Source organism: Akebia trifoliata, chromosome 3, assembly GCF_017979445.1.
Source record: "Akebia trifoliata isolate Shusen 1 chromosome 3, ASM1797944v1, whole genome shotgun sequence".
Classification (NCBI taxonomy): domain Eukaryota; kingdom Viridiplantae; phylum Streptophyta; class Magnoliopsida; order Ranunculales; family Lardizabalaceae; genus Akebia; species Akebia trifoliata.
The window spans coordinates 23,260,246-23,279,704 of NC_141377.1; the positions used below are offsets into that span (position 1 = coordinate 23,260,246).

Sequence of the window (19,459 nt, forward strand, 5' to 3'; positions counted from 1 at the left end):
GAGTACTTTAATCTAAGTTTTCCTTTGGAAATTTTTCACAATTTCATTATCAAGTTCCCTCGAGATACGAGTTAAAAACTTGGGGTATTACATTAATAAATTCAAATGATCCACATTAAGTAGTGGGCCTTAAATCCAAATAAGTGAGTTTGACCCACCAACAATTCATAGAATCCTTAAAATTAGATATTGACAAACTAATCAAAGTTGTTTAAATCGGGGTATAATTGAAAAATTAAATGACACCAATTTATAAATACCAAAACCTCTTACACTTAGAGGGAAACGGGAATCATTTTCTCTCAAAAGATACAAGTTCTCCCTTTATAGAAGAAGAAACTCTCTAGTCTTCATCCAGAGACAAAATAAAATTCTTCAAGAGACTTAGACTCCGATTAAGATAAAACCATTCTCTCAAAGTCAAGAAATCATTTTTAGCCGATCAAACGCTAAGCACGGAAAGAAGAAATCCACACAAAGACTTTACAGAAGATCAAGCACAACAAAGCAACCATCGAAATAACATTCTCAGTCGATCAAGCGCGAAGCACAAAGAAAAGAAATCAACACAAAGACTCTATAAAAAGCTCTATAGAAGATCAATCATAAAAAATAACTATCTACACACGAAAGTCAACTTCTCAGCTAATTACTTGCAAAGTCCGAAGAAAAGAAAACTACACACATTGCCATATTTGTTTTTATACTTGACTATTAATTAGAGGAAAACATTGAGATTTGTATATCTTTTTTTTATATATAAAAATCCAATATAAAATCATTTGGTATCTTATTTCACATATCTTAAGGTAGATTTGTGAAATTTGTTGTTGACAATGCTACTGTACAATAGGTACATACCAGACAATTCTTTACATGGGGATTCCATGTGGAAAAATGCATTTGGTATCTACCTATTGAAATAGTGTAGATGAGTTCGGTACTGGCTTACTGGAAGTACTGAAAATTTTGAATTTTTTTTTTTTTAATGCAAATGATAAAGATAAAATCGATTTTTAACATAATTCATTTGTAAAATGATTAAAAACAATTCCAAGAACTAAAAGATGATGAAAATAAATGATAAAACCTCATTTCCATCTATCAAAATGCTTAATTATACCAAATAATAGTTAAAAAATAGATTTTAATGAATAATATCCCTACAAATGGATCAAAACATGATCATTTGATGAATCTTTGAAGAAAAATCGATGGGTTATGTGGATTCGATTGAATTTTAATAGGATTTTTTGATATGGATGTTTTAGTAGGATTTGATATGCTTCAAATTAATAAAAGAGAAAATTGCGTTTGTTCAGTGAGTGTGCAGTAAAACATAATGAAACTTAAAAGAGTATTTGTGTACTTACACATTATTGACATTTAAGATTTAAGTGGGTGTGGTGTCCCATTTTTTTTAATATTTATTTATTGGATATAGTCCGATAGCCAGCAAGATTTTGGGATCGAATTAATCAAACATTTCGGATCCGGGTTGGAAAAAAAAAACAGATCCGTTATTATTGGAAATATCTGCTGCAACTGAAACATCCACAAAAACAAGAAAATCAGCAGCAACCCTTGTAACTGCAGAACACTTCCAAAGGTCCCAAATGTCCACAGCTCTCTTCCTCTCCCCTCCATTTCCATCCTACATTACTCATCTCCCCAACAACTCAAATTCCAACATTCCCATCTCTTCCATTAATACCCTTTCCCCAAATCCTTTCAAAAACCCTAGAAAACCACACACTTCTTTCAAACCTCTCAATGTTCTCCCATTCAAAGCTAACAACAACAACAACGACAATGAAATTCAATCCCCAAACTCTAATTTTTCATTTCTATCAGAATCCTCATCTTGTACAGATGAAACCCTTAAAATGCCCACTGCTCCTTGGATGAAAGGTCCTCTCCTTCTTCCCTCAAGTGAAGTCTTAGACCTCTCGAGGATTAAAAAAACTAAGAACATCAGAAAAGTCGATTACGATGAGAAAATCGATCGAAATCTGAATGATAAAGTAAGTGGGGGAAGAGGGAAGCAAGCAATGCGAAAAATCGTGGAAAGCATTACTAAACTTCAAGAATTCCATAATTCCGAAGAAGCCCAAAATGAATCAGAAGAATTCGAATTCAGGGTTCCACTGGAACGGGTATGTGAAGATGTGGATTCGGAATTGGAAGCGAGAGTGCCATGGGCAGCGAGGGTGGAGAGGATTGTTTTTGGTAGAATGAAGAAGGAAAAAGTGGTGACTAAGGCAGAATTGAGTCTTCCTGAAACTGATCTCAGGAGGTTGAGGAGTGATGCGGCGAAGATGACACAATGGGTGAAGGTTAAGAAAGCAGGGGTGACTCAAGTTGTTGTTGACGAGATTAGAAAGGTTTGGAGGAAAAATGAGCTTGCCATGCTTAAATTCGATTTACCCTTGTGCCGTAATATGGACAGAGCACAAGAAATCATTGAGGTCGGGTACATTTGATTTTACCTGAATGAATTGTTTATTTCACTTTGCTTTGCATTTTGTTCATTTTGGTAGAGAGCTTGCATTGTACTGTGTGTAGTATTTTCTTAGCTCAATTGTATTCAGTCTTTAAAATGAAAACTAATATGGAGGATAAAAACTTGGAAAATGCTGAAGTAACATTGAAATTGACATCGTTTCAAACATTGCTGACGTGGATGTGTGTACATAACCATAAATGCTTTTCATCAAGATACGAGTGAGAAGCATCTGTGGTTCTGTGCCCACCAATGTGTGAAACGATGTCAATTTCAATGTTACTCTAGCAAGACTCTAAAAACTTTATTTGCTCATCTGGATATTTAGAATTACAAAAGATGGGGAATCTAAGTTTCATTGCCACACATTAAACTAATAATTATTTATATTAAGTTTTGATATACAATGTAGCTTTAAATTTAACTAATTTTTATCCTAGTTAAGATGGAATTTACGCCTGCTACAATAATTTCCGTTTTGATCGGTAATATTTCTACACTTCTGAGCTTTAGTTCTTTCAGAACATTAGTATGTATTTTCGATTTCGCATACAAATTCTTCATATAATTAACAACATTTCCACATGATTATATTTTTTAAGCATTTTGAAAGATTTATTTCATCCATTTTTTCTTGTTATACACCCAAATTGGACAAGGAACTTATTCAATGGCTCCATTGTTACTTTCCATTAGTTCTATTTGATCACATATGTCCCTTTATTCCTTAAGTGTATTTTGTTTTCTTTGGAGAATATAGTCCTTCAACAAGCGCTTACGTAGCATAACACCCTTGTTTTCCTAGAATAGTTGATCCTGTTAGAATTCTGGAGAATTCTTTCTTTTTGTGCGACAGCTCCTAAGGCTGTTTCTATTATGTGCGACAGCCCTATGGGCCCTTTCTTTCATGTGCGGCAGCCCCATGGGCCCCCTTTTGCTATTGGCATATGTAATGGATTAATGGGGTGGGCTCCACGTATTTTTCTTATTATCACTTTTTAATATATTAGAGGAAGAGCCGAACCCTACTGTTTTTATTGTGTTTGGCTTTCTCTCTCTATCTCCAATCTTCTCCCTCTCCTCTATCTCTTTTCTTCTTCTTCTTTTTTATTTGCTCTAAACTGTTTTGATTCTCTACTTGGTATCAAAGCAATATTTTTTTTCTTCTCTCCTATTTTTTGTGGGTTTAAAACCCTTATTTCTGCAGTTTTGTAGTGAAATGAACTTCGGTTCGTTGTGGTGGTGCTAGATAAACCCTAGATATGTATCTAGGGCGTGGTTGTGTGATTGTGGTTGGTTGTGAATGAGTTTTGGGGTTGCGTGGTGTTGTTTTTGAGACCTTTTCGAAGGTTTAATTGCGTTGGGTGGTGTTTAAGTTAGTTTCTTTTAGCCAAAATTAGATTTTTGATTTTTCCAAAATTGGAGTTTTTTCTTATACCTTCTACCCATGGTTTTAAAGCTCGGTTTCGTGTCTCGTCTCGTCTCGTCCATGCCTAATATCGAGTTGACTCAGATGATGCTTCTCTTTTCGTTTGTGTCATCTCGTTTTGACATTGAGACGATAGTTTTTAACCAATTAAAAAATCTGATGAAGATATTAAGTTTTTCACCCCATTTAGACCCAAACCCTTTGTTCTTAGTTTCAACTTGGTTGAGAAGAGGAGCATAACTCAATTTGGGGGTGAAAATGATAAGGTTTCAATCATGAAAATTGGTAAAACTCGTTCGTCTGAGATATCTCGAACAAGATTTCTATATCTCTTCCGAGATTCCGCAAAACCAAAAAACCTTGTTTGTTTGTCTCGTCCATGTCTGATGCCAAGACAACTTGGGTGATACGTCTCAATTTCGGACAAGTTTTGAAATCATGCTTCTACCCTTGCTACCTCTCTCTTAGGTGTCTTTTACACCGGTTGTTGCCTCCCTCATTATGTATTTGTTCCTCTTAGTGGTTGTTCAAATGGATGAACGTAGTTCTTCAATTGATGATTCGATCAGGCAGATTACTTCAGTACGGTTGAATGGAAATAATTATCATTCTTGGTCCCACGCTATAAAGGTGTTCTTACGAGCCAAGAAGAAAATGAAGTACCTTGTTGAAGATCTTCCTTCTGAGGATTCAAAGAATTATGAAGATTGGTGAAGTGAAAATGCATTGGTTATGACTTGATTTTGGTTAAGGATGGAACCATCCGTGGCTTCTAATGTCGAACTCCTTGATACTCCAAAGAAGATTTGAAGTTCTCTTGCTGATATTTACTCTCAAGAGAGTAATGTGACGAGTGTTCGAGTTGTTTGAGCGCATGTTCACTACCAAACAAAGTGATAAACCCCTGGATAAACATTACAGCGATGGTCCTCATGAGACTCCTCGTAATGGACGTGGCTGTACTCGCGGTGGTGGTCGTAGTGGTAATTGTGGTGGTCGTGGTGGAACCCGTGGGGTTCGTGGTGGTACTGATAGGTCTAAATTGGAAATACAACTATTGTGATAAGACAGGGCATACTGAGGATTATTGTTGGGACAAATGGGAACATCCTGACTATGCCCATAATGCATCTGTTGATGTCTTCCACATTTGTTACTCAATCATCTGCTTCCAAACCACTGATTACTGATTTTGAGTCATAGGACAATCTTCTGCTCAACTTAGTTAGATCCTTTAGGAGTTTTCAGGTCTACATTCTTTTTCATTTGCTCCCACAACAACTATGGTCAATACAGGTAATTCTGTTTGTGTAGTTGCTCAATCCCCATCATCTTCCCGAGTTATTGACTCTGGTATTAGTGCTTACATGTCTAGTACCTCCTCCATCTTTTCTAATTTTCATTCATCTATATCTCATATTTTTAGTTAATGGTTCTTCTCGTCCTGTCCTTAATACTGGTGATCTTCATCCTGCCATTTCCATGACACTCACTTTTGACTTATTTGTTCCTGACTTTCCTTTTAATCTTCTATCTGTAAGTTAGTTAACAAAAGCACTAAACTATTCTGTAACATTTTCCACTACCTCTTGTGTTTTTCAGGACCTCAGAACGAAGAAGATGATTGGTTCGGAATATAAATGGAATAGGCTATATTTTCTGGACTGTGATGAGCCAGTTCCTGCTTTGAGTGCTTCCATCTCTTTTTTATAGTGGCATTATCGCTTGGGTCACCCGTCATTGCAGAAGTTGCGTCAAATTGTTCCCATATTGAGTCCAATTTCAGTATTAGAATGTGAGGCTTGTCAGTTTGGCAAGCATCACCTTAATAGGTTTCCTCTTAGTCTAGAGAGTCGTCAATTGAATCCTTTTGATATAATTCATTTAGACATTTGGGGTAGTCCATTTGATGTAGGCCATTCAGACATTCGTGTTAAATTTTTTCGTTTTGACAGTGTTTTTGAATATACCCAAAACTATATGGCACTGTTGAACGTAAACTTCGTCATCTTTTGGATGTCACTCGCACCTAATTGTATATCCTCGACCTTTTGCTTCTTCTGAAGGCCTTCCACATCCTTGCACACCGCCTTCATCCTTCACGTTACCTATTGCATTGTGGAAAGATATTCGTTCCTGCACTCAACATCTTATTTCTAATTTTGTATCTTGTCATCGCCTTTCCTTTACTTTTTTGTTCCTAGTACTTATCGCCAGGCTCTTACTTCTCTTGGATGGAAACTTGTTATGGATGACAAGATGCGTGCTCCTTATCAGAATCAGACATGGGATCTCACTACTCTTCCTTCCGGGAAGACCACTGTTGGTTGCCATTGGGTGCGGTAAAGTATTAACTTGATGGCTCTGTTGATTGTCTTAAGGCTCGATTGGTGGCTAAAGGGTATACTCAGACTTGTGATGTAAACTATTGTGAGACCTTTTCACCTGTTGCTCTCCTCAACTCTGTTAGAATTCTTCTATTTGTCACAGTAAGTTTTAACTGGCCACTTTACCAACTAGACATAAACAATGCATTCGTTCATGGAGATTTTCAAGAGGAAGTGTATATGGATTAGCACCCAGTTATGTAATTGAAGGGAATGAACATCTTGTATGTAGGCTGAAGAAGGCGTTGTATTAACTGAAACAGTCTCCACGTTCTTGGTTTGAAAATTTAGCTATGTGGTGCTTCTTTATGGTTTTCAGCGTTCCACCTCTGATCATTTTATATTTACTCGACATTCTACCTTAGGTACTATCGTTCTTATTGTGTATGTAGTTGACATTATTATCACTGGTAGTGAATCTGTTAGTATTGCTCAGTTAAAGGCTCATTTGAGTACTCAGTATCATACAAAAGGCTTGGGCCTGCTTTGTTGTTTTCTTGGGATTGGGGTTGCATGTTCCAAGGATGGACTCACTCTGTGCCAAGTATATGTTGGACTTATTATTTGAGACGGGTACTCTAGGATCTCGTCCAGATGATACTCCCATGGATCCTTTTGTCAAGCTTGATGCTGAACAGGGAGAAGTTTTTAAGTATAATGGGAGGTACAGGCGGTTGGTTGGCAAGCTCATATATCTCACAGTTACTCATCCTAATATTGCTTATGTTGTGGAAGTGGTAAGTTGGTTTATGCATGCCCTTCGACAGCCTCATTGAGAAGCTATCTATCGTATTCTACGCTATCTGAAGAGTGCTTTTGGAAAGAGTGTCTTGTATCGTCTTTCCTCTTCCTTGACTATTTCTGAATACTTTAATGCTGATTGAGCCGGGAGTCATTTTGATTGTCGATCCACCTCTGATTATTGCACCTTTGTTGGTAGAAATCTTGTTACTTGGTGTAGTAAGAAGCAAAATATTGTGGTTCGCTCTAATGCTGAAGCTGGATATTGTGTAATGATCCGCACTACTTTTGAGATGTTATGGGTTCATTCTTTTCTTCACAACATGGGTGTTGATGCTACATTAACTATGTAGATGTATTGTGACAATCATGCAACCATCTTTATTGCCAACAACATTGTCTTCCATGAACGTACCAAGCATATTAAAGTTGATTGTCACTTTATTCGGGATTTACTCACGTGTAAATAGATTATCACACCCTATGTCAAGTTGAATGATCAGTTGGCTGATTTTCTTACTAAGCCCTTATCTTGCATATCTTTTTCTTCTTTATGTATCAAGCTGGGCATCTTTGATGTGTATGCTCCAGCTTGAGGGGGAGTGTTAGAATTCTGCAGAATTTTTTCTTTTTGTGTGTCAGCCCTTAGGGTTGTTTCTATTATGTGCAACAACCCTATGGGCCCTTTCTATTATGTGCGGCAGTCCTATGGGCCCCCTTTTGCTATTGGCGTATGTAATGGATTGATGGCCCCACATCTTTTTCTTATTATTGCTTTTTAACATATTAGAGGAGGAGTCGAACCCTACTGTTTTTATTATGTTCGGCTCTCTCTCTCTTTGTCTCCAATCTTCTCCTTCTCCTTATCTCTTCTCTTCTTCTTCTCTTCTATTTGCTCTAAACTGGTTTGATTCTCTACTAATCCCATTGACAAGTAAGTTGTAATGCGGAGACTGTCAATTTGTTGGGTTTCTATTTTCTGACATATGCTTATATTGATATCTTATACAAGTTTCGGTAATTTTGACATATCCTTCTGGATTTTTTGAGTGTACTGAGATGCTCTTCTAGGTTTTCAAACTGATGAAATATGCTCCTTGATTGCAGCCTTATGGGAGAGACTAACAGAAAATAACACCCTCGTCTTCAACCTCTTGCCAACGACACTTGGTTTTTCCCCCCAAAACCCATCTTTCTTGACCTTTGATTTATTGGAAAATTCCTCTAGGGTAAAAACTTCTTTTTTTATTGGTAAGCTTGTTTTTAATGAGATCAGTAACTCATTGATAATGTGAATTGAACACAAGCATATGGTATTATCACTCATAGACTTTACCAACTAAGCTAACTAGCACGTTCGGGGTAAAAACTTCAATTATTTTCTTCTCAGTGATTTACTTTGTAGTCCCTAGTCCTTGCCTAAAATCTCAACACTACAAAAATATTGAAGGAGTCACCTTGTTTTCAACCTCAAGGTTGAAGAAAATGGGCTTTTGGGGAAAAGACATGTCCTTTTAGTAATAGGTTGAAGATGAGAATACTTCGCTCATATTTGTCATCGTTCAGTAGTTTCTTACAGAAGATCATGGGGGCATTTCATCAGTTTGAAAATTAGTGGGTAATATAAACACCAAAATTTGGAAGGGTATGAAAAATTGCCCAAGAAATTTTGAAACTCTTAAATTTTCTGATTTAATTCAATGCTTAATAATGTTAAAAATCAGGATTTGATTGTTTTCTGAGGCAATATTTATTGGGTGGATTCGAAAGTAACTTTGGTTGGGCTCCGACTAACTCTGTGAATTTGCTATTTTATGTAGCTTATTCCATTCTCTTGTTCATTAAACAGATCAAGACTGGTGGGTTGGTAGTTTGGAGTAAGAAAGAATCCCTTGTTGTTTACAGAGGATGCAATTATGATTTAACTTCAAAAGCTTTTCCAAAGTTACATTCACGTCATGCTAGTTCTGTAGAAACATTTCTCTCAGAAGTCAATCTTGTGAAAACTGAAGACAACGTTGCCATATCTAATATAGGAACTAAGGAAATTATCGTAGATGGACAGAATAGAGTGGAGGATTCTCTTCCTACTTTTGTTGAAGAAAATTTAGCTCTTCAATCAGTCAATGGTACATTGTATGAGAGAGAAGCTGACAGATTATTGGACGGATTAGGGCCTCGTTTTGTTGACTGGTGGTATCCAAAGCCTCTTCCCGTAGATGCAGATTTGCTCCCAGAGGTAGTTCGTGGCTTTAGGACACCATTAAGGCGTTGTCCTCCCCATGTTAGACCAACTCTAACAAATGACGAGCTGACTTACTTGAGGAAGCTTGCTCGTCCTTTGCCTACTCATTTTGTTCTTGGTAATTACTTTCCCTTATGCGAGCTTTACGTATCATTTCTCTGTGATTATCAGTTTTTTTTTTTTTTTGGTTATTTTTTTGCATAATGTAAGGTTTCTATGGATTCTACTTGTTTTCCTTAGCTTATAAAGGTTCTAATGATTTATGTTTAATCCTATCTCACAAAAGGAAGAAACACAAAGCTTCAAGGATTGGCTTCTGCCATCATAAAGTTATGGGAGAAAAGTCTTATAGTGAAGATTGCAGTGAAGTGGGGAATCCCGAATACCAACAATGAACAAATGGCATGGGAGCTCAAGGCAAGTTTGATTATTGCAGAAATTTCTTCGGTTTTAAATGCATTTTCTTTAAGAGTGTGATTCTTGCTTTGGTAGAATTCAATTATTCCACTTTGGCATATAGTTTGTTTAAGATAGTATTTTATGCATTGTTAATCTTTACTAAGCAGGCAAATTCTAACTATTGGTGATTAATGCTCCATACTGTTGACATGTATGGCTTAATGGTTACTAGGGTTAAAACCCATGGGCCTAAATCATCCTTGAAAATTGGCTTACAAGGAGAGGGTTGCCCCCACTTTATACATTGCACAACCCAAGATACCCAGGCGATGTGGGACTATGCTAACACTCCCCTTCAGCTCAAGGGCTGGAGACACTCGGTTCTCCCCCTCCATGCAAGGCTGGAGATACTAATCCGACCCATCCCTAAGGTACACCCGCTCTGATAACATATTAAAGCCCATGGGCCTAACCGGCTTGCAAGGAGAGGATTGCCTTTGCTTTATACATTGCACAACCCAAGAGTACCTAGGCGATGTGGGACTATGCAAACAACTAGAATGTTGTTAAAAAGTCAAAATCTTTCAATAGAAAACATTTCATGTTTTATTTCAAATGTCATTTCTAAATGTTCCGAAGTGGGGAAATTAAATGAATTTTCTTTAAAATGCAAATACCATGTCTTTTTTTTCGGTAGGTGATTTGTCCGTATCCATCAATTTCAAATTTGACAATATTTTGATATAGAAGATGCAAGAACTTAGTTGATCAATGTTTAAGAAAATGGTATTTCATATCTGTATTTGGAAATACTGGGTTATATTGCTGACCTTGAAAATCAGGATCAATGTGATTATAGATTAACTTGTGAGTATGTGGTCCGTGAATATATTTTTACTTAACGGAGATGTCTTGATAATGCAGCGTCTTACAGGAGGTGTTCTGATATTACGCAATAAATTCTTTATTATATTTTATAGAGGCAAGGACTTTCTACCTTCTACAGTAGCAAATTTGGTTGTGGACAGAGAAAAAGAGCTCAAGAGATGCCAATTGCATGAAGAAAGGGCACGGTGGAAAGCAATTGAATCGTTTTTTGTTACAGATGAAACAGTTGAAAACACCAGTACTGTCGGAACTTTTTCAGAATTCCAAGATATACAAACAAAATATTATGGGCTCTTCAACAATGGAAATACGAAGATTGATGTTCAATTTCTGGCTGAAAAAGAGGGGTTAGAAAAGGAATTGAGAAAGCAAGAGCGAAAACTTTTCCTTGTATGATTCATCTTGTTATCTTGTATTCTCATTTGATTATGATTTGCTAATTGTATGGAAACTGGAAATGGTGCTAATGGACCATTCTTATTTTTCATGTTTAGCTCAAGCTGAAGATCGAGAGATCAGCAAAAGAGTTATCAAAGCTTAATTCTGAGTGGAGACCTGCTGAGGAGCCTGCTGATCAAGAAATGATCACTGAAGAGGAGAGACAATGTTTCCATAAGATAGGCCTAAAAATGGATAAAACCTTGGTGCTTGGTAAGGGAAATTATACTTCTAATGATATAATTTCATTTTTTTTCCCCTCTGGAAGTTCCATAGATTCTGCTTCTAGTTTTCTGAAAAAATGATGGATTATTGATGCAAAACTGTGGGATGGGTATTTTTATTGGGATTGAACAAGGGTTTTATATGCTGGAATATACAGTTCAATGGGTTGGAGATTAGGGATTAGGGTTCCGGTTTAGGTGCACTAATAAGCTAATGGAAATAAGTGGCCCTAATATTTGGCTAAAAATAGATTTATGGATGTTTGGTTTTAGGCTAGGAAACATTTAAAATTTCTGCACTTAATGATTTGAAGGCAGAGGAGTAACTGGGGAATCGATCTCTCATATGTTGCTTCATTGTCCTTTGGTGAGTAAGATTTTGGGTCATTTCTTGTACCCATTCAACTGCTCATGGGTGCTTCCTAACTCAGTTTTATCTCTTTTTCAAATCTGGAACCAAAATCCTTTCGTGCGTAAGAAAAGATACTTATGGTTTATTACCCCTTTTGCTGTGTGTTGGGTAGTCTGACAAGAAAGAAACAGAAGAGTCTTCAATGGAAAGGTGAAGGGGTGTCAAGATATTATCATGGAGGTGCTTGGCCTCATGTTTATTTGGAGTAAATTGGAGGTGAATTTTAAAGGGGTGTTCTTTGACGATTTCACATTTAGATAGGATGCTATAATTAGGTGCTTTGTTTTTACCGTTATTTGTTGTTTTCTTATTTTTCTCATTGTATGCTTTTGTTGTACCTTGGCTGGTTACCTCAACCGGTCCTTCTTTTAATACAATTGATCTACTTACCAAAAAAATAAAAAATAGGAAATCAGATTTACGGAATCACAACTTCAAAGCACACATAATAATAAAAAAAAAAAGGCAAAGAAAACAAAACAGGTAACTATCAGGGGAACTTGCTTTCTAAGCGACCACACAACTTTAATTTTCTGGAAACTTGTTGAGCACTCATATAGAGAATACAAGCATAAACTAATAGAACTCTTTAACTACTACTACTAATTAACAGAACCATGGAATTGACATAAGAACAGTTATACTAACCATAATGAGGTTTTTTGGATCTAATAATTGATCTGATAAGAATACCATTGCATAAGATATCATATTAATGCTGGATCAACCGATCAACCATGCTTTGGTCCAACAATATAAGATAAATCGGATCAGATCAAATCTGGACTAGACCCAAGAAGGGATTTGAAGGAAGTTTTGGCATCCAATAAAACTCAAACCTATAAATGTCCAATGATTACAATCCAATTTCATATTGGATTTGTCCTAGATCCTATCTGATTGTCGTTCGATTGATTCTGGATCCCCCTTTATCCAATTGGAATCAAATTCCATTGACAGCCCTATTGATTGGTCAACCATCTCCTCCTTTCTTTCAATCTCATTGATTCTTCTTGTCTATCCTACCAATGTTGTCAGTAGCCTCTATTTCAAATATCTTCCAAATCATCGAGTTTTCTTCGAAACAAAATAGCAGCTCTGTTGCTGAAGCAAAAACACTTTTATCATTACTTAATTTTTTTCCCGTCATATTATGCTCTTGGTAGACATTAACTCGAATTTGAACAGAGGATGATACCTTTTAGTACTTGCTTAATGAAGCATTTTTTCATGGTGATTTTTAATATGAACTCAATAAAGTATTATGGGTAGTATTACTTGTGAAATCACCTGAACTTACGATTTTGTTCAAATCCTTTATGTGGTTACAATTTATTTTTTAACCAAAATCAGAACTTGTTGCTAATCGGAAAAAGAGAGAACCATCGATGAATTAAAATACTATCAACCTGACATCCTCCAATTGTCTCATATCTACATTTTTCTTTTTCTTTCATGGTATATGGGTTAGTCTTTGCTCTTGCGACATCTATTTCTTCTCTTTTTTTTTTTCTTTTTTTCAATCTTCTCCTTTTGACTAACTAAGGTTGAAATCGAACCAAACAAATAGGAAGTAGATTTCTTGAGAAATATTTCAGAGTTGTGAATATGGAGTTTAGATAGTAGTATTTTTACTTCTAATGTTTGTTTTTATTTTAATTACTGTTTCAATAGTAGTATTTTTTACTTCATCGTTGATTGAAGACATGTAATAGATTAAAACGTGTTGATGACAAGTTTATATTATATATTTTCCTAGATTTGTATGAACAATTATCAAGATTTTTGTCAAAATATTGCATTTTACAGTTTTTTTTTTTTACATGTAAGGGCATTCTGGTCATTTTTTCATAATCCAGTAAATAAAAGCTATGAAACAAACAGGCTTTTCAGGCTTCTATGCGAAGCCTAGTACTTCTACGGCTTCTGTTATAAACAAGATTCACCCAGACGCAGCTTCCCAGGCTTTAGGCTTTTGCTTCTCCCAGGCACATAATCCTTAAGTAGAAGTTCGAAGCTCTAACAGATAGATCCTAACACACTTGTCCATGTGCATTACAATATAATACTATAGCTATATTTACCTTAGATTGTTTCAGTGAAAAATATTGAATGACATATAGGTAGATTTCTCATACCAAACTAGGTAATGTTTAATAAATATATTTGTGTAAAGATGATGGATGGATTATCATCTGCCTTTTTGAGAAATCATTCTCCTATAGAAAATCATTAAATAGAGGGGTGAGACTCCCATACATGTTACACTTAGTGTTAAGGTGTATTGAGGTATGTGTCTATGTGTTGATATGTGTTCAACATGGAAGATGCCATAGAAATTTTATGTCCTTGTTACAGTGCTACTATCATATGAGGGAGGGCAGAGCAGAGTATTGTTGACACCAAATTCATATTCATTGTTTTTTTTTAATTCCAAAAATGCTCCATGTTACATTAAATCTCACTATTATAATGAGAGAAGGGTTAGTATCATTGACACCAAACCACGTTGCGCTAGCTTTTTTCTCAAATTACAAAAATACCCTTAAATAACATTAATTGACAAATAAGTTACAAAAGTACCCTTAAATTTTATCCAGTAATAATCTTTCCCATTATAATGAGAGAAGTGAGAGTATTGTTGACACAAATTCTCATTAAGTAATAGTTTAAAACTTTTGTAATAGTTAATGACATTAGTTAATAGTTTTTAGATTACAAAAATACTCTTCAATACATCAATTAATACATTCAAAATATCTCATTATTAAATTCTCTTCAATAATAAGAAAACATGCAATGACAAGAGCCTTCTGTATCGAGGAATCTTAACCCTTACCTTGTAGCCTTTTAATGATACAAAGAGTTATATCTGTATAGTGGATGCATACTGTTTTTCAGATCTGAATTGCTCCCACATCTTTGCCTACATGCAGTTTGTACTTGGTCTTCTACATCTTCTATGAAAAGTAGTTGGCTAACTATTTAGTGCAGATGTCAAAATTGTTTTGTGTGGCCATTCTAACATGTAGAAGAACCAACCTTATCAGGAAGACGTGGGGTTTTTGATGGTGTAATAGAAAGCATGCATCAACATTGGAAGCACAGAGAAGTTGTGAAGGTGATTACAATGCAGAGAATGTATTCGCAAGTTATTCAGACCGCAATTCTGCTTGAGATAGAGAGTGGCGGACTACTCATTGCAATCGAGAAATTACAAAAAGGTCATGCAATAGTTCTTTACCGTGGGAAAAATTATCGGCGACCGTTGAAGTTACTTCCTGGAAATCTTCTAACGAAACGAGAAGCATTACAGCGTTCACTTGGAATGCAAAGAATAGGAGTAACTAAACATCCTCTAGTCTTCTTTTCTTTTTCTATTTTTTTTCCATTGAATTCATCATCACCATAATGTGTGTGTGTGTGTTGCATGCATGTGGGGGTGGGGAGACCTATTTTGATCTATTAGTAAATTAATCATTGTTTTTTTTTTCCCAGTCATTGAAATTCTTCGTGTATCAGAGACAACGGATGATCTCAGATTTGCAACGCAAACTAGTATGCCTCTGAACTTTGTCTTCTATACCTCACTATCACAAATGGTAGTATCAGCTCTAGGCAGATTGATCCCTCAAAACAAAATTATTGATTCTTTCTTCTTAATGGAATTTGTAGAGGCATCTGCTGAGAAGAACCGAAGAAGCAACTCCCAGAGAATCTGAGAATCCATGAAGACATCAGGAGACCTCATTTTGATTTTAGTGGAAGAGGTATGTGCATTACCCAATGAAACAAATTTCCACCTATCTGAGAAATTCCACAAGTTATTGTAACTCAAGTAAGTTATCTTTCTTGGAGCTTTGCTTATCTACATTTCTTTTTCAGCACCTGGAACAAATCTAGTCGAGTACCATCATTGTTGAGAGCTTTGCTAAAATCCCTCAGGTTTAGAAGAAAAATTGAAAATTTCTCATGTAACATACAACTTGTACACTAAGGTGTTTAATATGCTTCACATTCCTATAGTTGTGGTAAATTGAAGTTTAAAGTATTGATTTTTTTTTTTTTTTTTAATTTTTAATATCTTTATAAATCCTAAGATAAATTAAAATATGGACCTTTCCCCACTTTTTCTCTTTAGATCCAGCTAGATGATTCTATGGAGTCTGCTGTTGTTTACTGTTTGTTGGAGCATATGGATAGAGAAGAATATCCATCTCTCTTAAGGAAAGGAATCGTTGGATAGTGTAGCCATAATAAGCATCTTATGGCTTATTTATGGAGTAAATTGTTCAAGAAATAACCAGTGTTTTGTTCTTTGGTTTTCATTTCTTTCCTCTCTTTTTCTTTCCTCTCTTTTTTTCTTTCATTCTGTCCTTTATCTATTTATTATTTATTTATTTATTTTTAAGACATTGTGGAAGAGGAAGTAATAGCATTGGAAGTTTCGAAATTTAGCAAATAATGTAAAATTTTAAAATTACTCCAGTACATTATTCCAATGTTCAACTGAATTGATTTTTGATTCGTATAGACCGTTCAAATGATGCTTCAGGTTGACAACAGCGTAAAATAAAGTCAAAATCTTAACATGGATCTGATGACAATGAGGATGATTTAAATAATGCCATTTCTTGTAGCTGGCATAGTCCCAAAAATAGTAATTTTGGTTTTGGTCAAAATAACAGGGTGGGCATCATTCTTTTATTTGATTTGATTTGATTTATTTTATTGATGTGTAGAGTTGTGCTTCATCCATTTAATGGCTCATTACAGGTCGGAATCCAACTTATAATAGCAGAAAATAACTGTAGTCAAGATTGACTCAGGGGGACTGATCAAGGGCGAAAGATAAATAATAGCAATAATAGCAGGTAAGATAATCTGCTGGTGAGAGTGAGATCACATGCTAACGAATTGGAGCAGTGAAGAAGGTGATAGGTGGCCAAGACATGTAAACTGAGACATGGCTCGATCCAGCATTGAAGCAATAATGCTGTGGCTTCATCCAAGATGTCTAAGAGTGTTGTTTGATCCAACTCGAAACAACCGTTGTGCACAATCTCTATCAAAATGGGATCCTGGATACAGAGGCTACATTAGTAGACCATGTCTGCTGATGTGAATCCATTCATCTTACCTTAGTGAACATTTTTCTTTTAACAATGGTCCCATACCAGTAATTTAAGAGGGACTTGGATACTGACCTTAATCACGATGTGTGGACAGTAGTACCCTATGTTGCTACCAGAGAAACTTTTGTATCCCATTGAATGATGTCAACCATCTATTGTCTATATTCTTTTATAAAAAGTTTTGAGGCATGTTGGCTCTCTAACGTTGGCTGTGGAGCCTACCCACATATATTTATATATATGTTAATGTTCAGGATTTTGGATTTCCAAAAATGCTTTTAATATTTTTATCCTTAAGACGTATATATGAGACATGATCACTAGTCAACCCACAAGGCAAACTTTAAAGTCAACGCATTTTGTCCTATACCCTTATATGGATTAGAAATTTTGGAATGGGCTGATGTATTTGTGAGGATCATCTCTACGGTGAACTCCTAAAACTTTTAACCCGAATTTACATGTTGAAGAATTGTGGACTCTACATATTTTTTATAAATCACTTTTGATGAGGTTAAAAGTTTTAGAATGGACTGATTTTAAAAGAGATCATCATCACAAAAAAGCAGTCCATTTTGAAACTTCTAATCTATATTTTCAAAATTTGTTGACTACATTGGTGATATAATTGGTTGGCAATCTTGTCCATATATGTACATATAGGGTCAAGATCGCTTGATTTCTAAGAATGACTTATGGAAAAAACATATGATACCAACACTTTAAACAAAAAATCCAATGATTGAGATTTATTCTCGGGATAAGTATTTATAAGATTTGTGTTATCAAGATATTCATAAATCTCAACCATTGGATTTTATGTTAAAGGGTTGAGATCATGTGTTTTTTTCATGAGTCATTTTTAGGGGTAAACAAATCCCAATCCACATATATATATATATAGATACGGGAAATGTTCAACAACAAACATTTTGGATATATATATATATACCCTACTATTTACCCTAAGCTTTGCCCAACGTGTTTTGTCCTGTGTGGGTTAGAAGTTTTGGAATAAGCTGATTTTTTGTGAGGATGATCTCTATGATGAGGAGATCATCCTCATAGAGATCATCCTCACCAAAAATCAGCCTATTCCAAAACTTCTAACCTTATCAAAGATGATTTATAAAAAATGGATGATCCACGATTTTTCAACTTGTAAACATGGGGTTAGAAAATTCGGAATGGGCTGATTTTTTGTGAGGATGATCTTCTAACGTAAATATCATCCTCACCTAAAATCAGCCCATTCCAAAACTTTTAAATCATGTAGGACAAAACACGTTGGGCAAAGCGTAGGGTAAATAGTAGGGTGCCGAACATTTCCCATATATATGGTATAAAATCATGTAGGGTATATATATGGGAAATATTCGGCACCCTACTATTTACCCTACGCTTTGCCCAACGTGTTTTGTCCTACATCGTTTAAAAGTGTTGGAATGGGCTGATTTTAGGTGAGAATGATCTCTATGGTCAAGAGATCATCCTCACCAAAAATCAGCTAATTCCAAAACTTCTAACCCCATGTTTACAAGATAAAAAATCATGAACTGTCCATTTTTTGTAAACCATTTGTGATGGGGATAGAAGTTTAGAAATATGATGATTTTTGGTGAGGATGATCTCTATACCATAAAGATCATCCTCACAAAAAATCATCATATTTGAAAACTTCTAAGCCATGTAGGACAAAACATGTTGGGCAAATTGTTGGGTGCCAAACGGGACCCTATATATATATAATAAAACATAGCTAAGTTATATGGGAAATGTTCAGCACCCTAAGTTTTACCACACACTTTAACAAACGTTTTTTGTCTTACATGGGTTAGAAATTTTGGAATGAGCTGATTTTTGGTGAGGATGATCTCTATGATTAGAAGATCATCCTCCCCAAAAATCAGCCCATTCCGAAATGTTTAGCCCCATGTTTACACGTTGAAAAATCGTGGACCGTCCATTTTTTGTAAATCAATTTTGATGGGGTTAGAAGTTTTGGAATGAGCTGATTTTTGGTGAGGATGATCTCCTCACCATAGAGATCATCCTCACCAAAAATCAGCTCATTCCGAAACTTCTAACCCATGTAAGACAAAACGCGTTTGTTAAAGTGTGTGGTAAAACTTAGGGTGCCGAACGGGACCCAAGTTATATATATATATATATATATATATATATGGAAATGTTCAGTACCCAACCATTTACCCAACAATTTGCCCAACATGTTTTGTCCTACGTAGGTTAGAAGTTTTGGAATGGGCTGATTTTTGGTGAGGATGATCTCTACGTCCTCACCAAAAATCAGCCCATTACAAAACGTCTAACCCCATGTTTACAAGTTGAAAAATCGTGGACCATCCATTTTTTGTAAACCATTTGTGATGGGGTTAGAAGTTTTGGAATGGGCTAATTTTTGGTGAGGATGATCTCTACACCAGATCATCCTTACCAAAAATCAGCCCATTCCAAAACTTCTAACCTATGTAGGACAAAACATGTTGGGCAAATTGTTGGGTGCTGAACATTTCCATATATATATATATAACCATTTGCCCAACATGTTTTGTCCTACATGAGTTAGAAGTTTTGGAATGGGCTAATTTTTGGTGAGGATGATCTCTACGGTTAGAAGATCATCCTCACCAAAAATTA

At 35.6% G+C, this 19,459-nt stretch overlaps 1 protein-coding gene across 6 annotated transcripts; it reads left to right on the forward strand.

Moving 5' to 3' along the window:
• The first annotated feature begins 1,565 nt into the window (after nucleotides 1-1,565).
• Nucleotides 1,566-17,121, forward strand: CRS1 (maize chloroplast splicing factor-like protein). 6 transcript variants are annotated; one of them, XR_015176336.1, is made up of 10 exons: nucleotides 1,566-2,468; nucleotides 8,910-9,423; nucleotides 9,592-9,722; nucleotides 10,629-10,982; nucleotides 11,087-11,243; nucleotides 14,717-15,009; nucleotides 15,165-15,224; nucleotides 15,342-15,504; nucleotides 16,222-16,355; nucleotides 16,443-17,110. XR_015176336.1 is itself a non-coding variant. In XM_086434077.1 (9 exons), the coding sequence occupies exons 1-8, from the start codon at nucleotides 1,617-1,619 to the stop codon at nucleotides 15,396-15,398; spliced, it is 2,418 nt and encodes an 805-aa protein (XP_086290203.1). In that variant the 5' UTR covers nucleotides 1,566-1,616; the 3' UTR covers nucleotides 15,399-15,436; nucleotides 16,443-17,108. The 6 variants fall into 6 exon arrangements, 2 of the variants coding, with proteins under 2 accessions (XP_086290203.1, XP_086290201.1); XR_015176337.1 differs by having other exon boundaries at nucleotides 15,342-15,436; nucleotides 16,443-17,109; XR_015176335.1 differs by having other exon boundaries at nucleotides 15,342-16,355; nucleotides 16,443-17,119.
• Nucleotides 17,122-19,459: the final 2,338 nt, after the last annotated feature.